Source organism: Nyctereutes procyonoides, unplaced genomic scaffold (genome assembly GCF_905146905.1).
Source record: "Nyctereutes procyonoides isolate TBG_1078 unplaced genomic scaffold, NYPRO_anot_genome, whole genome shotgun sequence".
NCBI classification, from domain to species: domain Eukaryota; kingdom Metazoa; phylum Chordata; class Mammalia; order Carnivora; family Canidae; genus Nyctereutes; species Nyctereutes procyonoides.
This window is the reverse complement of record NW_026575051.1, coordinates 11752684-11780076: the sequence shown is the minus strand read 5'-3', so window position 1 is coordinate 11780076 and position 27393 is coordinate 11752684. Positions and strand designations below refer to the sequence as shown.

The 27393-nt window shown below is 57.1% G+C and overlaps 1 protein-coding gene across 1 annotated transcript in view; it reads right to left on the bottom strand.

Moving 5' to 3' along the window:
- Nucleotides 1-3197: 3197 nt before the first annotated feature.
- Nucleotides 3198-27393, bottom strand: part of TTBK1 (tau tubulin kinase 1) — a 39276-nt gene continuing 15080 nt past the window's right edge. The window contains exons 13-15 of the mRNA XM_055330388.1: nt 24855-25416; nt 4240-5813; nt 3198-3564 (exon numbers count right to left, since the gene is read on the bottom strand). Of these exons, the coding sequence (XP_055186363.1) occupies nt 3198-3564; nt 4240-5813; nt 24855-25416 (2503 nt within the window). The remainder of the gene's footprint in view (nt 3565-4239; nt 5814-24854; nt 25417-27393) is intronic.

Here is a 27393-nt window from a genome sequence, read left to right as displayed (position 1 = left end):
TGCTGTTGGAGACAGAGGGTAGCCCTCTTCACCCAATTTGAGCCTGTATCTGTCCTGTAAGCTTCAGTTTCCATCTCTGTAGAGACAATCTGCCTCTATGACAGTCAATCCCCACTTGCCCACCAACTTGCACTCTTCTCCCCTGCCCACCCCCAGACCTGGGCTTTGCCTTCTTCCCCAAAGGAAGAAAAGTCCAGGCCAACAGAACGAAAGGTCCACAGGCTTTTTAATGGTGTGATGGCTACTTCCCTTCCAAGACCCGATCTAATCATGACAGCGGCTTCCAGGGTGTTGGGGGTGGGGGTGGACAGGTGCAGGGTGGACAGAGGCCATGCAGTGACTGGGAAGAGGTGGGGAGGGTGTTACATTCTGTTTGGCATGTAAACATTCTTCAGTGGCTTCCCTGGGGGAGGGGGAGGGCACCTCCCTGCCCCCCACTCCATACCCACCAAGGCTGATCCCCGGAGCTGAGAAGACTGAGCCAGGCCCCTGTGAGGGGCTGGGAAAGGGGGAGCCCATGTGCCTGGGGCACAGCCCTTCTCCTGCACCTGCTTCGTGCACAGTGTGGCTTGGGAGGGGGCACATGTTCTGGGGTAAGCAGATCTGCATCTGAGCCAGTGACACAGGTTGTCTCGATGGGGAAGTGCTAGGAGGATGGGGTGGTTGTGGTGGTGGTTATGGCGGTGTGACACTCCTATATAGGGAAGGGGTTCAGAACCAGTAGGGCGTGGTGGAGGGGATGGGTGCTTGAGGGGGAAGAGGCTACAGCTGGGGTTGGGGACACTGGGAGGTGTGTTTTCCTCTGCCCTAGATCCTTCCTGGGGAGAGGAGCAGAGTCAGTCGCCTAGTCCCCTCCCATACTTACCCCTTCCCTGCCTCACCCACCTCGGTGACATTCAATGACGCAGAGGCCTGAGGTCAGATGGGAGCCCTAGGGAGGTCTGGAATCCCAAGAGCAGACAGGGTTTTGCGTCTCTGCCCAGCTCCAGTGCTGGGTGAAGCTGGGAGTGGAATGGGCCTGGGGCTTTCTCAGGCTGCCCCCTTTTCCTCCCAACACCAAACCAGGGTGTTATTGGTCCTGGGGCAGGGGTGAAGCTGGGGGCCCTACATTCACGGTTCGGTTGGTGGCAAGGAGCAGGCCCAGGACCTGGGCACCAGGGGTCATGCCCTGGTCCCCACCTGGCACGAGCTGATTGTCATTCGGAGAAGCTCTAGGTGGGAGGGAGTGGACCCTCTTCCACCCCCTCTGCTGGACCCAGAGGGCAGTAGAGGTCTTGGGAGGGTCTCGGGTTGACAAAGAGGGCTCTGTCCGGAGAGGTTTCCTGAGTGTTCTGGGAGCTTCTGCGTCAGCATGAGATGGACCTCGAAGGCTGTCCACCCTGGAGTCCTCCCCCTGGGCTGGTTTGCAGAGAAGCCACCACCTTGGTGTGGAAACAGCTGCCCACGCCTGCTGACTCTCCAAGAGGGGCTTCAGCTGGCACCACCAGGCTGCTCTCAGGGCCAACTTCCTCACGGGCATCCTTCAGAACAATGGTGGTTGGATGCTGCCAGACCACTGGGACATGTTGGGGCCTTTCTTCCTCTTCCCCTGGTTGCCTTGCTCTCTGTGACCCAGAGAAGAACAGAGGGACCAGGCCAGGGGACAGAGGCTGAGGCTGCTGAGGATGGAGAAGGCCTGCAGGGGACCTGTCCTGGATAGACAGAGCTGGCTGTCCCTTCTGCAGCCAGTGTGCTGCGTGGCCCAGACGTAGGCAGTTGAGGCTCATGATGAGGTGGGATGAGCTATGCAGGAGCCAGACCCAGGAGGAAGCCCCATATCCATTCATGGAGCAGCACAGCCCTCACCCTCTACAGGGACAGCTCAGCTGCATGGGTTGGGGTTAGTACAAGAGGGGACAGGCTGAAGGGTTAGCTGGGGGAGAAGGGGGCTTAGGCTGGACCCATCACACAAGCACACAATCTGGAAGTTAGCAGGGCCTTTCTGCCTTGAGTCCAGGGGCCAGCTGTCTGTCTGCCTATTTCTGCTGCCTCTGCCCAATGGGGGAGATGAAGGTCTGATCCAGCCCACTCCCCCCACCCCAGGAGAACAGAAAGGGTGACCCGGCCAGAACTGAATCCCTGAATCTCTAAAGGGCCAGTGCAGAGAAGATGAAAACCAGCCATTCTTCACCTCCAGTGAACTCGAGAGGGAAGTCGGCTGAACCTGCAGCAGGCAGGACTGAGGTTAGATGGCAAGAAGGAATTCCTGATGGTGAGGGGTCCTGAGCACTTGATCAGGAGGCCAAGGGAGGGGTTGAAAACTTTTTTTTAAAGCCCCCTCCAACTTCCCATTGGGAAACACCTGCCCAGGAAGGCAGCCCACACATACTCGATGGTTCCCACTGAGGACCCACACAAATTTATGGGGAGGAGGACTTTGCACCCTAGGGGTGCAGGAGAGCAGCCCCCCAATTACTTGCCCACTGCTCCCCACAGGGGTGTCCAGGATGGAGCTGACTTTGGGGCTGGTCAGACTTGCCTCCTCACACCTGAGTAGACCAATGGCCCTTAGGTCCCAGCTCCTCACACACACACACACACACATCCCCGCCCCCAGCCTGGTAGCTGAGAAGAGGCCTTTTGGACCACCACTGGCTCCCAGGAGATTGTGGGGTTGGCCCCCGGGCGGGAAGGAGCCTGGAACTTCCACTTCCGAAATCTGAGGCTGCCTTTCTCAAAGGGGGAGGGGGTGGGTGCACTTGGGCTAGAAGAAGGCCGGGAGGAGGGAAAGGCGCCGCAGGTGGTGTAAGCAGAGGTCCCTGGGGGAGCACGGAGAGCAGCAGAGGCCTGGCGGGTGAGGGGGGCGTCCCCATTGGTGAAGTCCTCGGTGAAAAAGTGGCTGAGCCTTCCCCGGGGCGGAGGGTGAGCCTGCCCCACCCGAAGAGCGGCAGGGGGAGGGCAGGGGTCACGGAGAGGGGGCGGAGGACGGGGAGGCGGGCCCTGCCCCCGCGGCGCCGAGTGCCCCTCGGGCCGGGCCGGCAGGGCGCGCGGCAAGTGCTGGCGCGCGTCCTCGCGGGTGCGGGCGGGAAGCTGGGGCCGCGGGTGGCGCGCGTCAGGCGCGTAAGGCTGTGCTGGGAGCTGTTTCAGTGTGGCCGGCTGCGGGTGGGGGGCCGGGGCCGGGGTCAGGGTGGGGGGCCCGCGGAGAGCCGCGCGCGTCATTATCTGGCCCCGGCCCGGCCCTCCGCGACCCCCGCCCGGCCTTTGGTTGCTGCGCGCTGAGTCTGGAGTTTCCCTCTGGGTCCTTTCTTGGGGCCCCCCGGGGAGGGGGTGCCATCGGGCTGGGCCCGGGCCTGCGGGGCGCCCCGGGGCGGGGGCCCCGCAGGCCGGGCCTGGTGCGAGGGGGAGGAGCTCTCCTTGCGGGACAGGGACTGGCTCCGGGGGGACGCGCTGGGATGGCCGGGACTGCGCGGGGCGGGGGCCCTGGTGCCGGCTGGGGCTCGCCCGGGGCCCGGGCCGCGGCCCGGGGGCTGTTTGGGGCGGAGGTCAGCGGTGGCGGCCGACCCCGGAGGCTTCTGCAGCTGGAGCCTGCGGGAGGAGGGGAGGGGGCCGAAGGCAAGAGAAAAGAGGAGGGCAAAGAAACAAAAAAGAAGAGACATTTTCAGAATCTGAGCACTGAGCCCTGGAGCCCTGCGTCCTCGAGCTGGCTGAGGCTGCGGAGACCCGGCACAGGTGGATAAGCTAGGGCTGGGGCTGCATCCTCCAGGACAGGACCTCTAGGGCCACACACTCCCGGGCTGCTACCTGAGGGCTTGCTGCCGGCTTTCTTCGACGGTTCTATTTCATCTTTCAATGTCCATATGGATTTTACATTCTACTCTACAACCTACCGCTGTTTACATTGATATGAATAGTGTTTTCTCCCAACTACTCTGGTCTCAATCCTCCGGCTCCAAATGCCTCAGGGCACACCAGAGGCTATGTGTGAGCCCCAGTGACCCCCATGAACCTTTCCCAAGCTTGGCCTCCCTGGCCCCCCCTCCTCTAGACATGTTCACTGTAGCCACCCACCTGAGCCCAGGGACAGGGCCGGGACCTGAGTCAGAAGGGACACTTAGTTGGGGAGGTGGTGAACAGGAGATGTAGCTGAGGGTCCATCCTGCATCCTCACGGGGCCCTGACCTTGGCTCTGGGGAAGCTCCTGCTGGTGGAGGCCTCCTGGGGTCACCATGTGCCCACCTCAGGCTGGCAGCAGTTTCTCACCTGCTGGTGATGGCTGTGTCCGATGCGGGGGCAGCGCCGTGGGGTCTGCCGGGGGACTGCTGGGCTGCGGCAGGCGTGGGCATGCGGATGCTGATGGGGCGGGGAATGCGGCTCCGCGTGGTGGCTGCCCGCCCCGCTTTCCTGGGGGCCGCGGGCTCTGAGGCAGGCGTGTCCTCCTCAGAGCCCGTGCCTGAGAGCGTCTCCGAGGCCCGGCGCTGCTCCTCACTGGAGGAGGACGAGGCCCCGGAGGCCAGCCGCAGCAGCAGGCGGCCCTGCCTCTTCTCCATCACCAGCCGTGCCAGGTCCTGCTGTGGTCGGGCCCTCTTGCCCCACCGCTCTTTGGCCGACAGGGAGCCCGAGGGCTCTGAGCCCGTGTCCTCCTCAGACAGCAGGACAGGGATCCGGCTCCTGGGGCGAGAGCCGGGCATGGCATGGCGACTGGGGGAGATGGTGACCAGTTTCTCGGGGCCTGGCTCCAGTGGGGACACTGGAGCTGGCCCGTTGGCAAGGGCTGGGCCATTGGGCAGTGAGTCTGTGGCCACCTCCGAGGGCGTGTCCCCGGGAGGGGCAGACAGAGCACAGCTCTCCAGCCCTGACGGGGCGATGCCGTTCTCCAGGGGCACGGAGGCCCCCTCCTCCACAGCCTTCCCGTCAGAGGGTGCCTCCAGACCCAGCTCACCCCCAGCACCGAGCTCCTCGGGCCGGGAGGCTTGTCCACCGGAAGACATAACGTTGAGGTGGGTTTTCTCTGCAATGTGCACAAAGGTCCTCTCAACTTTGGTGAAGGGTGAGGAGGTGACTGCCACTCCTCCTGCCCCTGTGGTCACTGCCCCGGCCCCTGGCCCTGTCCCAGGTCCAGGGGGCTTGGGCTCAGACTTGAGGACAGAGGACAGGGTGCCTGGCTCAGACACGTCCAGCTGGCTGCCAGTGGGCTGGGGCCGCTCTTGCTGAGGAGTAAGGGCAGCCAGAGTGCCCAGGTCAGGGTCAGGGGCCAGGTCGGCAGTGACGGGCGACTTCTTCATGTCGCCAGGGGAGACGAGCACCAGCGTTTTGGAGCCCTCCTCAGGCTCCAGGTCCCCGTCGGCCATGGAGGCCCGGCCCCTGGACTCCTTCTGGTCATCTGCCAAGAGTGTGGATGGGGCACCCTCTTGGCTCCGATCAGTGCTCCTTTCACTCCCATCACTGCTGGAGCCACTGCGAGGCCCCAGCACCTCCCCTAGAGCCACTGCCTCCTCCTCTTCCTCCTCCTCCTCCTCCTCTTCCTCCTCTTCCTCCTCTTCCTCCTCCTCCTCCTCTTCTTCCTCTTCCTCTTCCTCCTCCTCCTCTTCCTCCTCCTCTTCTTCCTCCTCCTCTTCTTCTTCCTCCTTCCCGTTAGCTTGAGGCTGAACAGGAGCCAGTGGGACCTGGGGGGTGGTGAGCAGCACGTGGGAGAAGCCCACCCTCCGGACCCTGTTGAGCAACCGAGCCCGTTCTCGGTAATCAGAGAGGTCTTTCTTGAAGTCCTGGTAGGGCAGGCTCAGAGGCACAGCTCGTGGGAGACCATTGACCTCGAACGGAGGCGCCACAGAGAACACCTGCAAAGGGCACACACAGGGACTCTCTGAGGTCACCTACCTAGCTGGGCCCAAGGAGCCCTGGACTTCACCCACAAGCTGGGAAGCCCACTTGCCTAGGCGTGTGCACCACAGTGTGTGCTCCATGAGGGGGCACATTGGATCTGTTCTGTTCATTGCTCTATCCCCCAAGGCCTAGAATGGTCCCCGGCACCTAGTGAGTGCTCATCTCTCATGAAGGATTGTGTGCATGCCCCTATTCCCGTGAGGCCCCTGGCCCTGATCCTGGCAGTCTCTCTGTCTCCTGTCTCCCATCTCCCTCACTCATCTCTTTTCCTCCAAAACCCAGAACCAGCTCTAGTCCAGTCAATAGTAGACAATGACAGCTGTAAGACATCATAGACACCATGTAGATCAACTCTCCCTTTGACAGAGGAGGAAACCAGGTCCAGGAAGAAGCAGCAGGTGTCTGGGTCAGCCCTCATTGCCTCCTCATAGAACACAGTTTCTCTGCAGCCAGGGAGTTGGCCACCAGGGCCGTCAGGGCCTGTGTAGGACCAGAGCAGAGTTCACCTGTCCTCTGCACCCCAACATGCAGGCTGGGCCCCTGGAGCCCCAGCACCCCCTTCCCTCCTCCCCTGTCCTGGCCTGTCAGTCAGGAACTGTCCAGCCCTCTACAGGTGTATTTTGAGTCCACACTTCCTCCAGGAACTCACAGCTAGCTTATAAAGGGCAGTTTCTTTCCACTGAGTAAGTTTTCCCTTTTGAAGCTTTGGGCAGAGCCCTTGGCATATGATGGCCTGTTCTTGGTTATCTAGACTCCTGCCACATCTCCCCTTAGCCTCCTTCCTTCCAGACTAGAAAGGCCTGCCCACTGTGTTCAGGACCTCAGTGCTCGCATCTTGTCTAGCTCTGCCCTAGTGAACACACTCATGCACACACACGTGCAAGTGCACACGCAAATACATGCACATCTCCAGGCACCCCTAGTGCACCAGGCCCCATCAGCGCTGACACGTTTTTGTTTCAGGTGGAGATGGTGGTGAAGGTGGTCAGTGCTTTGTTGGCCTTTTTGAACATGCTGGGCCTTATCTTCCAAAACACAGCCCATCCAGCCCAGAGATCTGACACCTCCAACACTTTCAGGTGCCATCTAGACTTGCAGGGAGTCCTGCCAAGTATTCTTCCTAAACATCTGTGTCAGCTGCCTCAGCCCCAGGGGCACAGCCCTAACCTGCCTGGGGGTTCCCCAGCCATTGGCCTGTGTTCTTTTGCCAGCTCTGCCCATTTCTCCTCCCTACAGCTGCTAGAGTGATCTTCCTGAAACTTAAATCTGATCCTATTTGCTTCAAACATACAGAAACCCAGAGTAGCCCCACAGTCCTCAGGGGACAGTTCCAGTTCTTGGCTTGGCACATAACAACGCTGCCCCACCCCCATGGGCTGGCTCCTACCTCCTCCTCTAACCTCACTTCTAACAACTCCCTTGGATCCCTGCCTTGTGCTCTAGCCATGCTGATGCTACCACCAGTAGTTCCCTAAATGGATTATGCTTCTCCCACTCCTGTCTTTCCCTCTGGCAGTTTCCTCCGCCTGGGGTCCCTGTCATTCACTCTACTCACATAATACATACCTATCCTTCCTCTGAGACTGAGCTCCTTCCTGTCTAACCAGCCTTCCTTTTTTTTCAACCAGCCTTCCTTTTTTTTTTTTTTTTTAAGATTTTATTTATTTATTCATGAGAGACACAGAGAAAGAGAGGCAGAGACACAGGCAGAGGGAGAAGCAGACTCCATGGAGGGAGCCCGATGTGGGACTCGATCCCGGGACTCCAGGATCAGGCCCTGGGCCAAAGGCAGACGCTAAACCACTGAGCCACCCAGGGATCCCTCAACCAATCTTCCAAAAAAACCTTCCTGTTCATCTGCCAAGCAGGTGTCATCACCCTCCTTTCTACTTGTTCCCCCACATCTGTCCCTTAGAGACACTTCACTGAGCCCCTTGAGGATCTTCCTTCCTTCCTTCCTTCCTTCCTTCCTTCCTTCCTTCCTTCCTTCCTTCTTTCCTTCCTTCCTTCCTCCTTCCTTCCTCCTTCCTTCCTTCCTCCCTCCCTCTCTCCCTCCCTTCCCCCTCTTTCTTTCTTTCTTTCTTTCTTTCTTTCTTTCTTTCTTTCTTTCTTTCTTTTTCTTTCTTTCTTTCTTCTTTCTTTCTTTCTTTTTTTCTTCTTCTTTCTTCTTTCTTTCTTCCCTCCCTTCCTGAAGAAGTCCTGGAATGTCTATTGTCCTGGCCACCGTGGGGGAGGCTGTGAATCTGTGGATCATGTATTGACTGAGACAGATATGGTCCTTGTTTTCACAAAGTGTGCAGTCTCTCTATTAGAAAATGAAATTGGTTGGCAATGATTCAGTTGGAACTAGAGGATGCCATGCTGAGTGAAATAAATCGGAGAAAAGCAATAATCATATGATCTCCTATGTGGAATTTAAGAAACAACACAGAGGATCATAGAGGAAGGGAAGGAAAAAGAAAATAAGACAAAATCAGAAAGGGACACAAACCATGAGATACTCTTAACTCTAGGAAACAAGGGACACCTGGGTGGCTCAGCGGTTGGGCATCTGTTTTTGGCTCAGGGTATGATCTGGGTCAAGGATCTAGTCCCACATTAGGCTCCCTGTGGGGAACCTGCTTCTCCCTCTGTCTCTGTCTCTGCTTCTCTCTGTGTCTCTCAGGAATAAAGAAATAAAATCTTAAAAAAAAAAAAAAAACTCTAGGAAACAAACTGAGGGAATATAGTGGGGGATGGGATAACTGGGTGATGGACCCTGGCACGTGATAGGACGAGCATTGGATGTTATATACAACTGATGAATTGCTGAACTGTACTTCTAAAACTAATAATACACGATGTGTTAATTAATTGCATTTAAATTAAAAAAAAAAAAAACTGGAACACCTGGGTGGTTCAGTGGTTTGGGGCCTGCCTTTGGCCCAGGGCATGATACTGGAGTCCTGGGATTGAGTCCCGCATCGGGTTCCCTGCATGGAGCCTGTTTCTCCCTCTGCCTGTGTCTCTGCCTCTCTCTCTCTCTCTCGAATAAATAAAATATTTTTAAAAAATTAAAAAATTTAAAAAATAAATTTAAAAAACCTACATTTGACCAAAAAGGAAATGAAATTGGGATAATGCATACTCCACAAAGGTTGTGATCATAAATGAGGTCAGGTAAGCAATGGGTCTAGCATAGAGCAGTAGCTCAATACACATCAGCTCCCTCCCACCCCCGCCTCCTGCCACCTTCCCTGCTCCTCTGGTTTGGACATCACTGCCTCCCTCCAACCCCAGCTATGCCTGGGTGCCACACCTATGGGAGATAGGGTGGCAAGAAGATAAAGGGCTCTCCCAGCTGAGGTGCCTGTGCAAAATAGCCCAAAGGCTGGTAGAGGCGAAGGCAGGAATCCCGATGCTGAGGATCTGCCCAAGGCTGTGACTTCTCCCCTCCTTAACTGCCATAACCTTTCTCATAATCAGACCATCCATGAGGACGTGATAAGGGGGGTTGCAAAATGGGATAGCATGAGACCCCAGACAGGACCCTTGCCCACCCTGTCTAAGCCAGGCAGGGGACTTCTTAGAACATTGTCTTCTTCACATCTAGGCCAGAAGTCCCCAGCAATTGTTTTCTTTTTCTACACCATTCTCATTCTTCATGGATTCATTCATTCAGCAAACATTAAGCCCTAGTTCTGTGCCAGGTCTTGTGCTGGGGCCCTCTGCCGTGCTTAGTTACCAACAGTAAGGCGAAAGATGACTGGGCAGAGGTGGAGGGGGTGCTGTGAGATCCCGAGGTACGCCCATGGCATAGATGCTGGGGACCCTACAGACAGACACAGAGCTCTGATCATGTCCCCCTCCTGTCCAGCTCAGAACTCGTTCACCCATCACCAGATGCATCCCACCCAGCAGCACCTCTGCCTATTTGCCCTGGCCTATCTCTAACACTTTAAGCATCCCTAGCAGAATTTCCTTTTCCTCTGGCCAGGCCCTGGATCTCTTTAGAAAAGCCCCATCCGGCCAGCCTGGGTGGCTCAGCGGTTTAGCGCCGCCTTCAGCCCAGGGCATGATCCTAGAATCCCGGGATGGAGTCCCATGTCAGGCTCCCTGCATGGAACCTGCTTCTTCCTCTGCCTGTGTCTCTGCCTCTCTGTGTGTGTGTGTCTCTCATGAATAAATAAATAGAATCTTTAAAAAAAAAAAAAAGAAAGAAAAGAAAAGAAAAGAAAAGCCCCATCCATAGGACAGACCCTCCACTCACAGTGTCCATGTTAGATGATCATATCTGGAACCCTCTCTCCTTCCATCTCAAAGCCCTCCCTTCTGTTGTGTTTTGTTTCTTTTTTTTTTGTTTTGTTTTTGTTTCTTTTAAGACTTTATTTATTTATTCGAGAGAAGCAGAGACATAGGCAGAGGGAGAAGCAGGCTCCCCACAGGGAACCCAGTGTAGGACTCTATCCCAGGACCCCGGGATCTGAAGGCAGACAATCAACCGCCGAGCCACCCAGGCATCCTGCTCTCACCTTCTGTTACATGGGAGGGACGGACACTGAGAACTGAAATCAGGCATCAGTGACAATGTCAGATTAGGAAACAGGCCTGGAGAGGGGCACCAGCACACCCACTTCACAAAGCATATCGACCAGGTGGCCCAGAGCCCCTAACTCTTTCCATCGCCTCACTGGCCTCCCACCCTCCCATGCAGGGAAAGCTGAGACCCTCTGCCTTATAGCAGGAAGAGCCACAAACCTCAGAGTGGGGACAGCTTTCTTCAAGGATCACTGACCAGCCCATGGGCATCTGGACATGCTGGTTATTTATTTATTTATTTTTCATGCTGGGTTTTCCATTTCAGAATACCTCCACCACTCCCCATTTGGCTTCTTGCTGGGGAGGGCAGGCCTGGGCTCAAGTTTCTCCCTCCTCAGAGAATGGCAAGTCCTTCACACTCTTCCAGCCTCTCCTGAATGCCTGAGCTCAGAGAATATTCATCCATTTGACCATGCCGTCCTGTACTTGTTCATTCCACCAGTGATCATTAGACCTTAGGCCACCTCTGCATGCTTGGCCCTGTAGGCTTGCAGACCCCATGGGAGGAGGACAGCAGTGACACTCTCCCATTTCAGCTCAGAGGGCAACAAGTGTACTGGGTGTCAACAAGGGAAAATCAGGGATCCCTGGGTGGCGCAGCGGTTTAGCGCCTGCCTTTGGCCCAGGGCGCGATCCTGGAGACCCAGGATCGAATCCCACGTCGGGCTCCCGGTGCATGGAGCCTGCTTCTCCCTCTGCCTGTGTCTCTGCCTCTCTCCCTCTCACTGTGTGCCTATCATAAATAAATAAAAATTAAAAAAAAAAAAAAAAAACAAGGGAAAATCAGGGCCTGGGGATCTCACACCTTCCTACTCCCTTCCCAAGACAAGCGACCCTTCATGATTCTAATTTGCTTATTGTGGTTCTCCAGTTGGCTTGGCACAGTTTTATCTGGGGGTGTTTTTTAAACCTACAGAACCCTGAGTCCTACTCACCGCCTCCCAGATTCTGTAGGTCATGTCTCCCTCCTGTCCAGCTGGCCCAGCCACATCTCTCTGTTTTAAAGCTCCCCGGTGATTCTGATGGAGTTTCATGAAAGGCGGATGTGGTAAGGGTGAATCGTGGAGGAGGGGAGGCAGGCCACTGGAGCTGAGACCCTCAGAGAGAATGAAAGCCCTCGCCCTCCCCTGGCCTCCACTGAGCCCAGACCCAAAGGCTTCAGAGCCCAGCCAAGTCCATGTTTACTCCAGTGAACAGGAAAAGTGGAAGGAGGTGGATGGAGCAGCCTCTGATCCCTCCCTGTCATCAAAACTGGACTCTCTTCAGCCTTGACTTGTCTGATACCAGCGACACGGGACACCAGGGACAGGTTACCCCACTCTCCAGACAGAGTACAGAGAGCAGCTCTCCTGCTTGGACCCTGGCCAAGCCCAGACCCTGCACACTGCACTTCAGCCCACAGTCCCAAGGCCAGAGAAGGGGGGCTGCTGAGTGATCAAAGCCAGAGGCTGGGCCCTGACACCTTCTCGCTCCCCAGCAATCCTCTCACAGCAGTGCCCCCCCTCCCTTAGCAGCCACCCCAGGCACACTTCCCACCTCTCCTCCTCCTCAGGGGAACCCGATTGCCATAATTGCCCCCCCTGAAAACTGGATATGAGAAGGAAGCAGTGCAGCCCCCTCTGCCCACCACCGCCTTTCCCAGTTTCTCACCTGTCTATCTGTCTGGGTCTCTGCTCTCAAACCATATCTGCCAAGCCAGGAGCCCTCCCCTTGGCTCCTCCACCCCACACCCCAAAGTGCCACCTGCCTGAGCACACTAGCTGTGGACATTCATCTGGGTGGAAGGGGTAAGATGACCTGAGGTGGTTGCCTACCCTACATCTATACATATCTTCGCACTCTTGACTCTCAGATCTGTGTCCCCAGCCCATCCTTGCCTGTCCCAGGGCTAGGAGCTGACAGTATGGGGACATTCTAAGTGCTCCTGGGTATGTGTGTGTGTGTGTGTGTGTGTGTGTGTGTGTGTGTGTGTGTGAAGAAATGCATCCATAGCTTGCCCTCTAGCGGCCCCCATACTTGCTCTAGGCTCCAAGGAGTGAAGTGTGGCCCCATGGACTAGGGTCCGGGACACAGAGAAGGAGGGAGAGCCTCCTCCGCTCTTACACCTTCTCTCTCTGCAGGACCCAAAGTCTCTGTAATCCTCTCCTTCCTGTCCCACTCCTCTCATGGACCTCAACCCATATTCTCTCCCCACCCATCCCCACCCCCAGGCTTTGTACAATCCACTCTCTCACTGATCCCCCTGGACAGACCACTATCCCCCAGGCCAGAGTTATCTGAGATCCCCCATCAGAGCAGAGGGGCAGGGAAAGGCTCCCAGGTCCTTTCACAGGGCTTTCTGGCTTACACACACACACACACACACACACACACACACACACACACACACACACACCAGAATTGGCTTCCATCAACTGATTCACAGAGAACAGATCTAACTGCTCAACCTCCTACTTCCCATCCCTCCTCCTGCAAGTTGACAATGTGGAGTGGGTCCCCAGAGACCAGGGTCCATCCCCAAAACCTTCTTCTGGGTGAAAGGTTACTGGAGTCTAACTAGGAGGAAACCTCCTACGGTTCCCCTCCCAGGCACCACTCATCCTTGTCTTAGGGATGGTAGGGTTGGATCCATTAACCTGGAATTCCACCCCCTACCCCACCCCCATTCCAGAATCAGCAAAACTAGGCCCTGCCTTTTGCCCAGCCTGGCACCCCAGAGTTGGGGTCTGCATCCAGTGGTGGGTTAGAAAGGATGATGAAAAGAAAGCAGGCGAGGCGCAGTTTCCTGGAAGGCGTCTTTAATCAGGATTTGGTAGTACACAAGCTCTCCGGATTGTCTGCATTAACATACAGGGACTTAAAAAGGCACAAGATCCCTCGCACAGCGACGCGTGATGGTGGGGCGCCCCCCACCCCCACCCGTGCGCGGCCGTGTGCGCGTGAGTGCGTGTCCGTGTCCCACCCCCGTGGCGGCGCCGCGCGTGTGCGTGTCGGTTTCAAGTGTTGGATTTGTACAGTACTCGCAGTCTAGGGGCGGGGGCTCAGTGCATGCTTTTCCACCCGGGCCCAGAGCCCCCCGACGCCGCTATGTACACTGAGGACGCACCCCGGAGAGAGAAAGGGAAAAAAAAAGCGTCCCATCTTCCTGTGTGTGTGTGTGTGTGGTTTTGAGTTTTTCGTGCATGCTTATGCTGGCCGGGGTCGGGGAATAGTGCAAGCTTATAATACAGTATTATTGCAGTACAAAAGGGGGGGTATAATGGGAGGGGGAGGCTTAGGAATAAACTGGCTGGAATTCGGGACTTCCGGAAGGGTCCTCTCCCCAACCCCCTTCCCATCCCTCGCTCCTCTCCCCACCGCGATTAGGAAGCGTCTCCCGACGCTGGGAGGGGATCCTCGGGTCCCTGGAAGGAAGGGGCTCAGCTGGGCCCGGGGCTGAGCTTCCCCCTCCCATCAGTCCCACTCTCAGGGGGCAGGGGCCACCCTCTCCTTGCTAAATACTGTCAAACGTAAGGGCCCCCCACCCCGTCTGCTCCCCCGCGGAAGCCTCTCCAATGGGGGGGGGTCGACGGAGCAAGTGCAAAGGAAGCAGATGTTGGTCCCTGAGATTTATTTTCGGGGTGGGGAGGGAGAACAGCTGGAAGTGGGGGCATGTGTGGGACCCCCCCAGGGCCCTTAGTCGTGGAGCGGGGTGGGGCACAGGAGACACGGGCGTGGAGGCGCGGGCAAAAAGGGGGTGTCGGGTGGCTCTGAGAGACCGAGGCTCAAAGCTTGGCTCCCCCCTCAACTCTGGGCTCTTTGGCATCCAATTGCAAGGCCAATTTTGAGGGGCAGGGGAGGCTGTGGGCGGCGAGGTAACAGGGATCGGGGGTGGGGCGACGGGGGCCCTTGGAGCCGGGAGAACCCAGCTCCCCCTCCCAGCCCCTCGTCTGCACCCCAGCCCTGGAAGCACTGAGGGGCGAGCCCCCCCGCCCCGGGGCCGGGGGCCAGCGGCCGCGAGCCGGCGGGGGAAAGCAAACCGAGTGGGCGCGAGTGCGGGGCGGCAGGGAGGGCTCCCCGGGGGCGGGGGTACTTTAGCAGCAGGCAGCTCCGCGGGGGGTGGGGCTCAGGTCCCCGGGGGCGCGCGGGGCGGGGCGGGGGGCGGGGCCCGGGGCCGGCCGGTACCCCGGTCGCGCGCGTAGCAGCTAGTGAAAAAGACGGACCGTACATTCGAGGCGCGCGGGCCGCGGGTGCCGGCGTGGGGGGCGGGAGCGGGGCGGGAGCGGCGCTCGGGGTCCTGCTGCAGTAGAGCTCTAAACCTGCGGGAGGTGCCCGGAAGCGCGACCCTGGTGCTCTCCCGGCCGGGGGCTGCTAGTTTGCTGTCCGGAGAGTGGATGAAATGGGCGCGCAGCGATGGGGCGTGCGTGTGCATGTGTGTGCGCGTGTGAGGGCCAGTTAGTCGTGGCAAGGTGAACCCCACCTCACCACCCCCGCACCCGCAAAGCCTGTGCAGGTAGAAGGGAGGGTAAGTGGTGGGACTGTGGGCGGCGGAGCCAAGTGGAAGGCGCGGTCTAGGGGGGGTTCCCAGAGTCCTTTGGCTTCATTGCCCCTCCCCCCACTGTTTCTCAACTCTACTTGGGGGGAGGGGTCCACTCAGGCTCCGGGGCGTCCTGAGCTGGGAAGCCCATTGGGTGGTTCGGGGAACCATTGGGGATATTTGAGGGATGTGGTCCTCAGGCTGAGAGCCTCTCCCTTAGGGAGAAGGATGCTTTAAAATTTTCGGAGGCTGACCCACAAGTCCCAGGGGACACCTCTGTCCTTAATGAGAATAATGCCAACTTTGGGGACATGTCCCCCAACTTAAGGAGAATGATTTGCCACACTCCTTGTTACCAAGGACTGCCTATGGGGGTGGGCTGAGTCCTGCCCTTGGGCTGGAGCCTCAGTGGAGTTTGGGGTAGGTGGGGTGATGGGCAGGCCCTCCTTAGGGTCTATGCGTCCATCCTCAGGTACCAAATCAACCCAAAGACGGCAGAGGATATTCGGTTTTGCCACAGCCAGGGGCCCACACAGTGTCCCCCGGCCACTCCATATAGACACATTTGCTGCAGCTCCTCTGCCATCCAGTGGCCCAAGCTCCCTCCACCACTGCCTGAACAGACAGCACCACCCCTCCCCAGAAAAAGGGACCGAGGCAGGGCAGAGGAGAGAAAAGGAGAGTCCTGGGACCCTCTACAGAAAGGGCCCCTAACTTTTCCTGGGATCGAAGGGGTCTGCCCACCCCTCTTGGCTAGGGAAGCAAAAGTTAACATACCAGCATGGCTCAGAGGTGCCATCATTCCCCCTCATGGTGGGCAAGGCTCAGCCCATTTTCCCCAAAACTGGAAACCCGGAGGGAGACTGATGGGTTCAGGATGCTAGTGGTTGGGGTGAGTGTTGAGTGGTTATTGCTGTGACACAAGCTGCCTCGAATGCGTGGGGATGTCTATTCATCACTGAGAATTCACTAGAGTGTTTTTCACTGACCCAGGGTCCTGCGCCATCAGAAAAAGTACTGAGGGGGACCCTACTGATCACAAACAAGTCCACTGGCCCACAAACACATTCAGGCACACAAACCATGAGGTCACCGACATGTACACACAACACACACCACACAGCGCCACTGGCCGTGAGCCTCCTCCTCTAAGAAGCCCACCTGATTTGAGTTCCTAGAAAGAACACCACCCCCCCTTAAAGTGCTGCAGCCTTGGACTGAAGGGGGTGGGGAGTCCTCAGGCTCACAGAGGTTGCAAACTGAGTTCAAGTCTCTGCCCTCCAACCAGTTTTGTTTGGCTCACAGTGATTCTTTCTTTAAAAAAATTGTTTTTTAAAATTTGATGCCAATAATTAAAAATTGGATGATTTCACAGAAAAATTGGAAGATTGTGGCAATAGTTAGCTGAGCTGAGGATGGGAGGAGTGTGTCTCCCATTTTCCACAGTCCCCAAACCTGGCTACTCTTTGACACAGCTTGGCCCCTGTTGAGGTGTGAGTTGTTGACACTCAAATCCCCATGGCCAGTGCTCACCAATGCCCGTGCCTGCCCCATCTGTGAGCCTGAAGCCTAGGACTCCCCCACTACCTCAAGGTCATGATTCTGAGCACCTGCCTTCTCACTGTAGCTCTTACTCCACTTGCTGACTCTCCAGAGCTGCTTTGGGATGCTTGGATTTGTGGGACGGAGAGGGTGGTGTCTCTGGAGAGAGAGAGTAGGCCACCCCAACCAACTCTGGAGTGACCCCACACACACACACCATCCCCCACCGAGGTGGGAATGGAGAAGGCGGGGAAGTCTGGCTCACAGACAACTCCCTTCCTCTTGGAGAGAGGAGGGGCCAAGCAGAAAGGACAGTAAATACATCACTATGCAGACTAAAATGCTCTAAAACTCCCATCAAAAACAAGACCTCAGTTATTCGGCATTGGCAGGTGTTTTTATGTTTTTGTAAATTAAACATTCTGATTAATCCATTAAATGCAGATAATACTGGGATCGACCTCCTAGGCTATTATGAGGATTAAATGAGTTAATTTTGTAAAGTGCTTAGATCACTGCCTGGCACATACTCTGCACTGTATGCCAGTGACCGTTTAATAAAATAAAAAGATTAATAATTGGAAGCCATCACTATATGCAGGGCGTGACTATAAAGTACAAAAACACCATTTTCAAAGTACAGCAAGGAGTGCTGCCTCTTTTCAAAGCTGACCCTGGGGAGGCTGGGCACTTTCCCCCAGCAGGGAATTGTTTCTTGAAACATTCTGACTTCCTCTTTGGGAAACCCTACGGAGAAAGAGCTCCACAACACTGCAGACTCACAACTTTCCTACGAAGCCTGGGACCTAGAGACAAGGAACTCAACTCCAAACCAGACATGGCTCTGCCGAGCTGCACATGAACTTGACCCAACACACGTGGCTTCAAATGGCCTTCACTATTTCCAGAAATCAGAGCCACCATCAAAAGATAATCATGTTATCAAGATCACTCCTGTTGGCTCTGAGCTTTATAGCTCACAAGATGCTCTCCCTGCCACCAGAGAGGGTATGCAAGAGGATATCCCTCAAAGGACAAAATGTTTGAGCTATGATCATACTTTAGAGGTCACATCCTCTCCCACAGGTATCAGTTTTGTGTGTGTGTGTGTGTGTGTGTGTGTGTGTCTGTGAAAATTCAGCTACCTTTGGAATGCTTAATAGGATTCCCTACCTCCAAAGGCTTTGGAAACAGAAACATGTATTTAATGCTAAAACGAGGCTGAAGCTAGTGCCATCATCTTTGATAAGTCACAAGGCACTTTGGGATCTTAGAGTACCTCAGGGAGTACCTCAGGTCATTGAGTTGGGAGCTGTGCTCAGGTAATGGAACCCTCTGGAAGGGAATGCCGGATAACAGAGTGCTTGGTTTCATCTAACCCCGGATAGTATGGGCCTTCCCCCACGGCTGCTGACTTTTGGAGCTGCTGGTGGACAGACTCCCTTTCACTTCACCCTCTGCCACTAGCTGGGGAGGATGGGGAAGAGGGCTGGAGGGTAGAGGGGGAGGGCAGGGGGCAGTGCCGGAAGGCGGGAGTGGGGCTACTGTTCATCCCACCCCCTAACCTTTGTGCTTTGTGTTTTCTGTCCTTTCTTTTCAAGGGTTCTACCCTGGCCCCTCCTCTACCCTCTGCCATAGCAGGGTACAGAGCCACCCCAAAACAGACTGGAGGGCAACAGAGGCTTGGACTTGGGGAGGTTCAAAAGTGAGCAGCTAGGATATGGTGCATGAGGGTGAGGCACAAGTCCTAGGGCATGAGTCTGGCTTTCATTCCTAGATGAGGAAGGGGCTCTTGGCCCAGACATCTTCAACAAAGAACAGATTTTGAGAAAAAAATATAGTGGGTGTGGGCATAGCTGAGGTGAATGAGCTATACACAGTGCCAGCCGTCCCTGAGGACACTTCAGCCGAACAGCACTGCCCACTCACTTAGGACATCCCCAAGCTGGGGTAAGGACCCTGAGGCCTCTACTCCAGCCAGAGATAGCTGGGGAGTTGAGGGAGTTGAGTTGGGAAGGAAGAAGTGAAGGGGGCAAAGAGGGTAGAGAGAGGAGCCAGGATGAGACTAGGTACATAGGAAACTACCAAGGACTGCACAAATATTTTTCTGACTCTCTGACACACACACTGCACCTTCACACACGCCTCCACACATAGGACTGCAACACTGCAGATTCAGTGGTGTCATTCACACTAGGGTCCATGTAAATGGTACTCTCTGGATTTGTGCAGTGCACAGCCTGAGCATCTATCCATGGGCACCCTGCCACATGCACAAGTGCTCATATATAAGCACACTCGTACTCACAAGCATACATGCATGCACACAAGCATATACACAGATGCAGTCTCAATGCAATAAATATTTTGCAAACCTTCGGGTCTCATCCCTTCCTACCCTTTCTGTATAGGCACTACCCTTCCTGGCACCCTCTTCACCTCTTCACCACTACTCCATTGCCCAGGGAAACAGGTGCTGGCTGTCAAGGGCAGGAATGAGGAAAGGGAACCTTGGAGGTCCCTGTGGTGACATGTTGGGGGCTAAGAAATGAGCAGAAAGGACATAGCAATCTGGCATCCTGACCCTCCAGCCAGCTCCATGTCCCCGGCTGATGCACCTACCCTGTGCTCTGTCTTCACCATGGCGCCTGGGGGCCAACCAGCCTGGCTGAGCACCTACAGGAAGGAGTCCGCCTCTAAGAGGGGGCACCTGTGGGGCTGCTGCTGTCTGGGATTTGTCCTGAGCTCACAGGTGCTACCTCGTCCTTAACAACCATCCTCTCTGCCACTGCTTCTAGACCAGGTCCCTCACTCCTCGGCTCCAGCTTCTTCCGAGGGGCAGATGCCAGGCCCCCACTCATCTAGCCTCAGCTCCTAAGGAGCTGGGCCAGGTGACCAAACCCAGCAGGGGGTGATGGCACATGCCTTGGGTGAAGAGCAGCCTCCAGACTGGGTCTGATGTGGGAGGTGGGGGCTCTGTCCTCTGTGACAATGGCATGGGGAAGGCTCACTGGGTCACAGGACTGCTTCCCACCCCCCCCACCCCCCCACCCCCCGCCCGGTCACTGAGTATGGAGGCACCCGGCACCAAATCCCAAGCCCCGCTGGCCAGGCCCGCGTCTCAGACACAGGGCCCCGTGCCTTGCCCCGTGCCTTGCCCCGAGCCTTGCCCCGTGCAGACCGACGGCGCCCCAGGCAGTCTCCAGTGCCCTGCCCCCGCCCTGCCAAGGAATCGCAGACTAAACAGAATCAACTCGGGGCTAGACGGACCTGACCCAGCCGGGTCTCCGACGCCCTGCTTTCCACTGGACTCTGGACGCACTGGTGGCTCCAGCCCAGTGTCTGTGCCCTGTCCCTGCCGCTGCACCAACGGCCCCACCGCTCCCTGCACCATGGGGCTGGCACCGCCGAGGGAGCCGCGGGCGGGGCGGGGGCGTTACAGTACGGCGGGGCGGGCCGGGCCGACGTTAGAGGGGCTGTATTGCGAGGTGGGCGGGATGGGTGTGTGTGTGGTTATTGCGTCCTGGGAAGGAACCGTGGTCTCTGCCTGCGCCCCGCCCCCCCTGCCTGCCCCCTCCAGGAGGGGGGGGAGCCCAGCCTAGGTCTTGTGGGTGAAGCGGGCCCACACCTGCTGCAGCTGGGACCGCGAGATGCGGAGCACCGAGGGCACGAGTCTGTGGTTGCCGGCGGCCAGGGGCGCGTGGCGCCGGTGGGGCGCCCGCACGGGGCTGCTCTCCGCCGAGCGGCTGCGCTGAATGAGCGAACCGGAGGAGCCGCCGCCGCCGGGGTGAGGGTAATGCTCGGTCTCCAGCGTGGAGGAGGAGAACACGGAGGACGCCAGTCGTCGCAGAGGGCTGTACCGCGGGAGGGAGTGCCCCGAGAGTCTGTCCTCCTCCAACTGAAAGAGACCAAGAGAGTGGAGGGAAAAGAGGCGTCAGGCACAGACTCGACAGCTCCGTCTCGGGGGCCACCCACCGCTCACAGCCCCTGCGGCGCTGGCGTCCCGGCCGGGGGCGGGGGGGGGGGTGCGCGCACCGCCCCGACCGCCTCAGCACCTCGGCGCAGGCCGCCAGCCCCCTTCCCGCCGCTCCTCCTCCTCGCCGGCCCTCCTCACGCCGCCGCCTCCTTGCAGAGACCTTGGCCACTCAGCTCCCCGCGCAGCCTTGCTGCCTGAGCCCGGCCCGGCCGGAGTTTCCTGGGGCAGAGGAATCCTCCCCCTCAGGAAGGCCCTTCTGCAGCTGCTCCTGCCACCTGTCCCCCAGCTGTTCTCCGTACTCCTCACTCCCTGCGCCCTCTGCCCCCACGGCAGCCAGCACAGGCCTCTGGAGCCCAGCTTCTCCTGTTCGCATCCCCCCACTCCCGACCTGGGAGGGACCTCAAGCAAGTGACGTCACTCCTCGTGCCTCAGCTGCCTCCCCTGTACAATGCGGATGGCGATGCTTCCCACTTCCTAAGGCTGTCATTCGGCTTAGGTGCTAGGACGTGCACAGCGCTTTGGACGGCGGTGGAGTAAACGCTGTGTCACGTGAGCTTTCTGATTATCCTTTAAGTCACTCTTCAGAGTGAGGAGAGGAACAGGGCACTGGTAGGAGGAGGGGCAGACTGCCACCATTTCTCCAAAGTGGCTTTCGCCCTGTCCCTTCCCCAGCTGCTGGCTGAGCCACAGCTCAGTGCCCTCCTGCACTCCTACCCTTGGAGGGGAAAAGGGAACGTGGGCCTGTGTGTCCCAGGCCTGTGGGGATGGAAATGCTGGCTTGGTGTCACCAGACCTTTTCCACCTTGACCCCTAGCTCTTCCTGTGACTGAAACCAGTTTAAATAGCTTTCGGTGGGGCCTGAGGATGGGCTGGGCCAGCTGCCAGAGAGCCAAAGGAGGAGCAGCCCCAGGACACTCACCTCCAGTGTCCTCCTTGTAGATGTCAAATGGGGGCAGAGGAATCCAACGTGGAACCTCCACCAGAGAGGGGAGGAGAGAGAACATTCTGATGGGAGTGTCTTTGCCCCCACCCTGCTTTCCCTTCCGCTTCTCTTTGGCCAAGTCTAGGATCCTTCTGAGCTGGTCCCAGCTGCCCTGAGGATTAGGGGTATAAGGCCCTCCATCCAAAAGACAGGCGTCTCAGTAGCTGCACACAGCTCCTCTCACAGCACATGTGTGTAGCTTGAGATTAACACCCCAGCCAGAGTTTGGTCACCTTCCAGGGGGACCTAATCCCAGAATGCTCCTGCCCCTTCAATCACCTTCCACGCCCAGCTGAAGTACTACCTTAGTGAGATCACCCAGCTTCCCGGGCAGGCTCCCTATTCTAGCAAAGAGTTCTCCCTTATCTACCTATGGCCCTTGGCAATAAACATCCATGTCCACACCTTGGCATCCTCGCCCCACCTCTCTGGAGTATGAGCTCCAAAAGGGGCAGGACCATGAAGCCTTGTTCATCTCTGGCCTCCCAGGCCCCAGCACGCTGCCCGGCACATGGCAGAGAAATGCTCTAGCGGCTGCCAAGCAAAGGTCCATGTACTCAGAGAATGCTGACCTGCTGTGTTATCAGCCAGAGACAACCGGCAAAGGATGGCAAACATCCTTCCCCCAAATCACACACTCTGCTGTTTTCCCCTCTGCCTTAGCTTTCTAGCCACTTCAAATTTGCACCTTAAATTCCTTGGAGAAGAAAGTGAGGTGTATGTAAAGAAAAAGTTTAAATTATCACGGCATTCACACCAAGGAACAATAAATGCTCTAAAATTGCGCCTAGTTCCACATTATCCCTGTCCCTGCTCCCCACGGTGGGTAGGTGACAGCGTTGCGGGTGCTCATATCTTTAAGGATCACTGTTAGGAGGAAGCTCACACATCAGACGCTGAGCAGGGCAAGCTAGATCTAGGAGGGAATTCCCCACAGGCAGGTGGCAGGGTGGGGAGTCCACAAACTGATTCCATGTGCGGCCGGATTTCGGAGCCCCCACACAGGCTGGATCAGGACTCCCTCCAGATCAAAGAAAGAAGGAACAAGTGAGCCAGTCCACTCTCCGTCTTCCTCTGCCCTTGACAAGGAGGGTCTCTGCTTCACCTATACCGTGCTGGACTGAGATATCTGGTAAAATGTGTCACCCCCCGCCATGTGCTCACACACACACATACACATGCACGCACACATGCGCACGTGCATACACGCACAGAGGCCACTGTGCACACTGCTGTGCCCAAGGCACACCTGCTGACATGGCTCAGCCAGTGGGTGCACACACATGTGTGCACGGCCCACATACATTGTACTCAGGCTCTCTCTGGCCTGTGTTTGCTCCTCTCCTAAACACACAGGCCTCAGACAGCACTCACCTGGCTTTACCTCTTGAACCCTGGTGACCCTGGGCTAAAGGATTAGCTCTTCCCAGCCTCAGTTATCTTTTAAGGGACGGGGCAGGGGGTTGCTTTATTTATGTTACTGTTTTAAGGAAGACACGCATGAAATACGTGAGGTGCTGAGAGCAGTGCAGCTCTGGTCGCTGTCACTGGGATCATTACGCTGATTATTATCACCCCTCCAGCTTTGCCATCCCCGCATCTGGGGTTCTCTGTGCTCCCGCAGACCCACTGCATGCCCAGTAGACATGCTACTGTGTGCACAACCTGCCCCGAAGTACACTCCTGAGCTAAGCAGACACGGCAACACACACACACAGCTGAAGAATGCTAACCAACTTCGCTGCTAGGGCTGTGGGGGAACCAAGGCCTGCAAACACCTAACACCCCCTCCAGATACCTATAGCTCATCACCTGCCCTCGGCACAAGCAGAACCTGACCCCAAAACACTGAGACTCTCCAGGAGGATCATGCCCATCTCCCCAACTCTCTCTCCCTACCTCCTTGGCAGGACTCCCCCAGCGGAAGGACATTTTCCAGGATCTGGAAGGAATCTGAAGGTAAGGAAAACCTCCCAGATAGCTCAGCTCCCTCTCTGAGACCCAGGTGGCCTGCAGTCACCAGAAGGCGACCAGCAGAAAGCCCAGGTCCAGAGCCTCAGCCTCCTGACTTGGATTCTGGGTTGTCTCTCTACCCTGTGCCACCAATGGTCAGTCTCCCTCTGCAACTCTGCATTTCCGGTGGGACCACATGACCTTTGAGGCCTCTGGTGCCCAGCAGAGGCTAGAAGCTCAGGAAGTGTAGAAGGACTAGGTACTGAGCAAATGAATGAGTGCAGGAAAAAATCAGAGGGGAGCCGGGCAGATGTGGCTCCGTCCCCTGCATTCCCGGTGCTGCCCCGGTGGGAAGAATGTCCCCAACACGGTCAGTCTGCTGGCCCCACACCCTGCCCCGGCTGAGCCTCCAGCTCAGGTTGGCTAGGACCTCTCCGGGTGAGGGCTCAGAGTTCCCACTTTCTGAGCCCTCAATTTTCCAGAGTCCAGGGCACAGCTAGGATGCACACCCCCAAGGACCTCAGCTCAGAGGCTCTCTCCAAGAGACGAGGGGGTGGGGCCTGAACACAGCCCTGCCTGGAGCTGCCCTTCTTGGAGGCACCTGCATACTCCCAGGCTAGGCTTCCCAATCCGAGCACGCAGCAGAACTGCCCCTGCCCCTGCCCCCTGGCATTTTGCAGAGCCACCTAACGTGTGGTGACTGAGTGGAACGCGGCACAGCCCTGGAGCCCTCCAGCATCACCTCCTTGTCTCTCCACAGTCCCTCAAAACTGCTCAGTGACGGCACTGCTGTCATCGGCCAAGAACCCCCTGCTCACAGCACCTCCACCCTTTCCCGGACACCTCTTGCTCCTGTCCACCCTGCCCCGCATCCAGAGTCCCCCGCCTTGGTCCAAGCCATCAGGGTACTCTCCTGCAGGCGCCTGCTGCGTGGCCTTCCTGCTCATAGTTCTGTGCCCTTTCATCCGTTTTCATACAGCAGCCAGAGGGATCAGTTAAGAGTACCAATGTGATCACCTCACACCCCTGTTTAAAAGCCTTGGGTGGTTTACCAAGCCTTCAGGATCAAACCCTAATCTTTTAGCTTCACCCCAAGGCCCTCTGGGATGGGGCCAGAGACCTCCTTGGCAACCTCCCCTGCTCTGCAACATGTAATCAGCACACGGTCCCCTTGGCCTGGGAGGCCTTTCTCCTGCTTTGTCACTTGACGGCACTGCTCATAATGCAAGACTCAACTCAGAACGTGGAGGGCGCTTCCCCTGGGAAGCTTCGACTGTCCCCCAAGTATGGTTTTGTACCCTTACACCTGTCTACTTTCATCACAGCCTACAACTGTTGGGTGCTTCGTCAGTAGCCCCTATGGAGCACACAGGGAGTACGTGGGGAGCACTCCAGGCAAAAGCTACGGGCATCCAGGGGTAGGGAGTGGGGTGCAAGCCCAGCCTTACCTGTCTCTGCGGGCCGGTGGGATCCGACTCTCTCCGACGAGGGCGAGGTCCGGAGTGCAGGGGCGAGTGGGAAGGGCTGCCAGGCGTGGGGGGCTGTGACATCTCTGACCGGCCTTCCGCCTGGCTCAGCTGGGGTGGGAGGGGCTGGAAGGGAGTCAGCCGAGGGTCCTCCTCAGCCAGCGTCTGCATGCCTCGGCCCCGGGGCCTGACGGCAGCCTCTGCCCCCGGCCTCCGCCGCTCCTCGCCCTCCTCTGGCAGTGGCCGCAGCTCCTCGGGCTCCTCGTCCGTGGTGCCCGACGTGCTGGGCTCGGCGCCCGGGGGAAAGTCCTTGAGCTCTGTCTCCTTGTCAATGATAACCCACTCCTTGCTGTCAAAGTCCTCCTCCTCGGCCAGCGGCACCGAGCGAAAGGCGTTGCTAAGGGCCTCCTGTTCCACGGAGGCTGACACGTCCATGCGGCCGCTGGCCTGCCGGTCTGGGTGACCCGTGTCCACTGACAGCATCTGGGCCGGCTGTGAGGAGCAGGCCTGGCGGGACGGAGAGCCGGGCAGATCCATTCGTGACCTGCGAAGCCAGCCCAAGTGAGGCTCAGTGCCTGGCCCCTCTGAATCTCCAAGGAGCCCAAGTAGGCGGCCGGGTAAGGCCTGGAACCTACTGACCACAGCATGTCTCCCACCCTGGGCCAGGCCTGCTTACATCCTGGGTTACCGTCCCTCTCCCCCCACCTCACTCTCCCTAAAGATCCCATTCGTTCATTCATTCATTCATACATTCACTCAACACACATAAATGAATGTTTACTGCATTCCAGAAATACAAACATGCAGAAAAGAAAACCTGGTTCCTGTGCCCGAAGAACGCTCTCTTCTGGACCACCCTGGAAACTCTTAATCTCCCTAAAGCCAACTTTATGCTCCCAGTCCGGTGCTCACACTCCATCCGAGGCTCCCTCCTGCTGCCATCAGGGCACACACACCCACCTGGCCCTTAAGTTGGTAGTTGATTTTTCTAGCTTCTTCTACCACCACCCTCCAGGTCTGCCTGGCTGGTTTCACCACCCCCAACAAAGTCCAGTGGCTCCCAGTCCCAAGGAAAGTCCATATTCCTTAGTCTGGCACTGAGGTGGCCAGGCTTAGGCCCAGGTTCACCATGCTCCTAACCAGACCCATCTCAGATTCACTGGCTTTTCCCCAAACTGCCTGTGTGCTCACATGTCTGTGCGGTTGTGTACACCACTGTCTCCACATGGCTGGACTTTCCCCTCTTTGCTGCCTCACCCGGCTCAGCTGTCACCTCCTATGGGGAGCTTCCCCATTCTGCTTGGAGGGCTAGTTTGCCTTCCCAGCGCTGTCTGTGTACCCTCTCAGCCCAGAGCAGAGCACGTGTGTTTACATATCTGCCTCCCCAGGAGGCCAAGAGCTCTGTCAGGCAAGGACTGGGCCCCATCTGACTTTTCACTCTGGGGCAGTGACCCTACCTTGGGGCATCTCTTGCTATCACCTGACACTGTGCTGTGAACCTCAGATTACTTCCAGAGATTCTCATCTTGAGGTAGGGTAGGTACTTGCCCCAAGGTCAAAGTTTTGCTGGTTGTAGGAAGCTACACAAATACCAGGGTGTCCCCACTGGGAACCATGGAGGTTTAGCTCCCTTGGGGTTGTGCACACGCTCACACTCAGGCTGTGGGCAGAGGGCCTGCTTTTATTCTCCGCCAGCCTCAAGCCTGGGAGAGGAAGGGGTACAGTTCAGAGCCACTGTGGGGCTTTTTCAACATCCTCCCATCCTGGTCTGCGGGACCTGTCTCCTCCCTCTCCACAAGCTTTTTATTGATTTAATAAGGCTTAAAATACATACATTCCTGAGGGAGGCCACCCAGGGTCTCCCATGTAAATGGCTGATGTGGCTATTTTTCCTCAGAGCGTGATTTGTTTTGACAGACATAAAGGAGAGAGTGTGCCAATGGAAGAGAGGGGCGAGGGTTGGGGGGGGTTGGAGAAATGGGGGGAATGTAGGCAGCCAATCTCATCTGCTTCATGCCTTTTCCTGCTCCCAAGAGCCCCAGAGCCCACCCAAACCAAACCCTCTGCCCTGTCTACAAGATCCTGAACCTTCCCTTCCAGAAAAATCTCTCTTCAGCCCATCCATCCCTGAAACAAGGGTTCACTCGGAGTCAAACCAATTTGCTCTTTAGGACTGTCTGTTCAGGGCATTCCCACCTCTCTTCTTCACTGACATCCCTTCCACACTGCTGTTCCTCAGCTCTGCTTGTTTCTTGAACCCTCTGGGCTACCATGGACACAAACTCGGTCTTCAGTCCCAGGGAGGCCAACCTGCATGAGTGTGAGTGCATGTGTGAGGGCTGTTGGCCACCTGAGCACAGAGCCCATATGGGTGCAGGGACTGCGGTGGCTGCGGGGACTGGCACAAGTTTCTCCTGTCTTGAGCACTGCCACACACCAAAGGGGCACTGTGTCCCATCCCAGAGGCAGGGTGCAGCTGGGAGGAGGATCCAGAGGAGGAGCTGTGGGTGAGGCAGGGCTG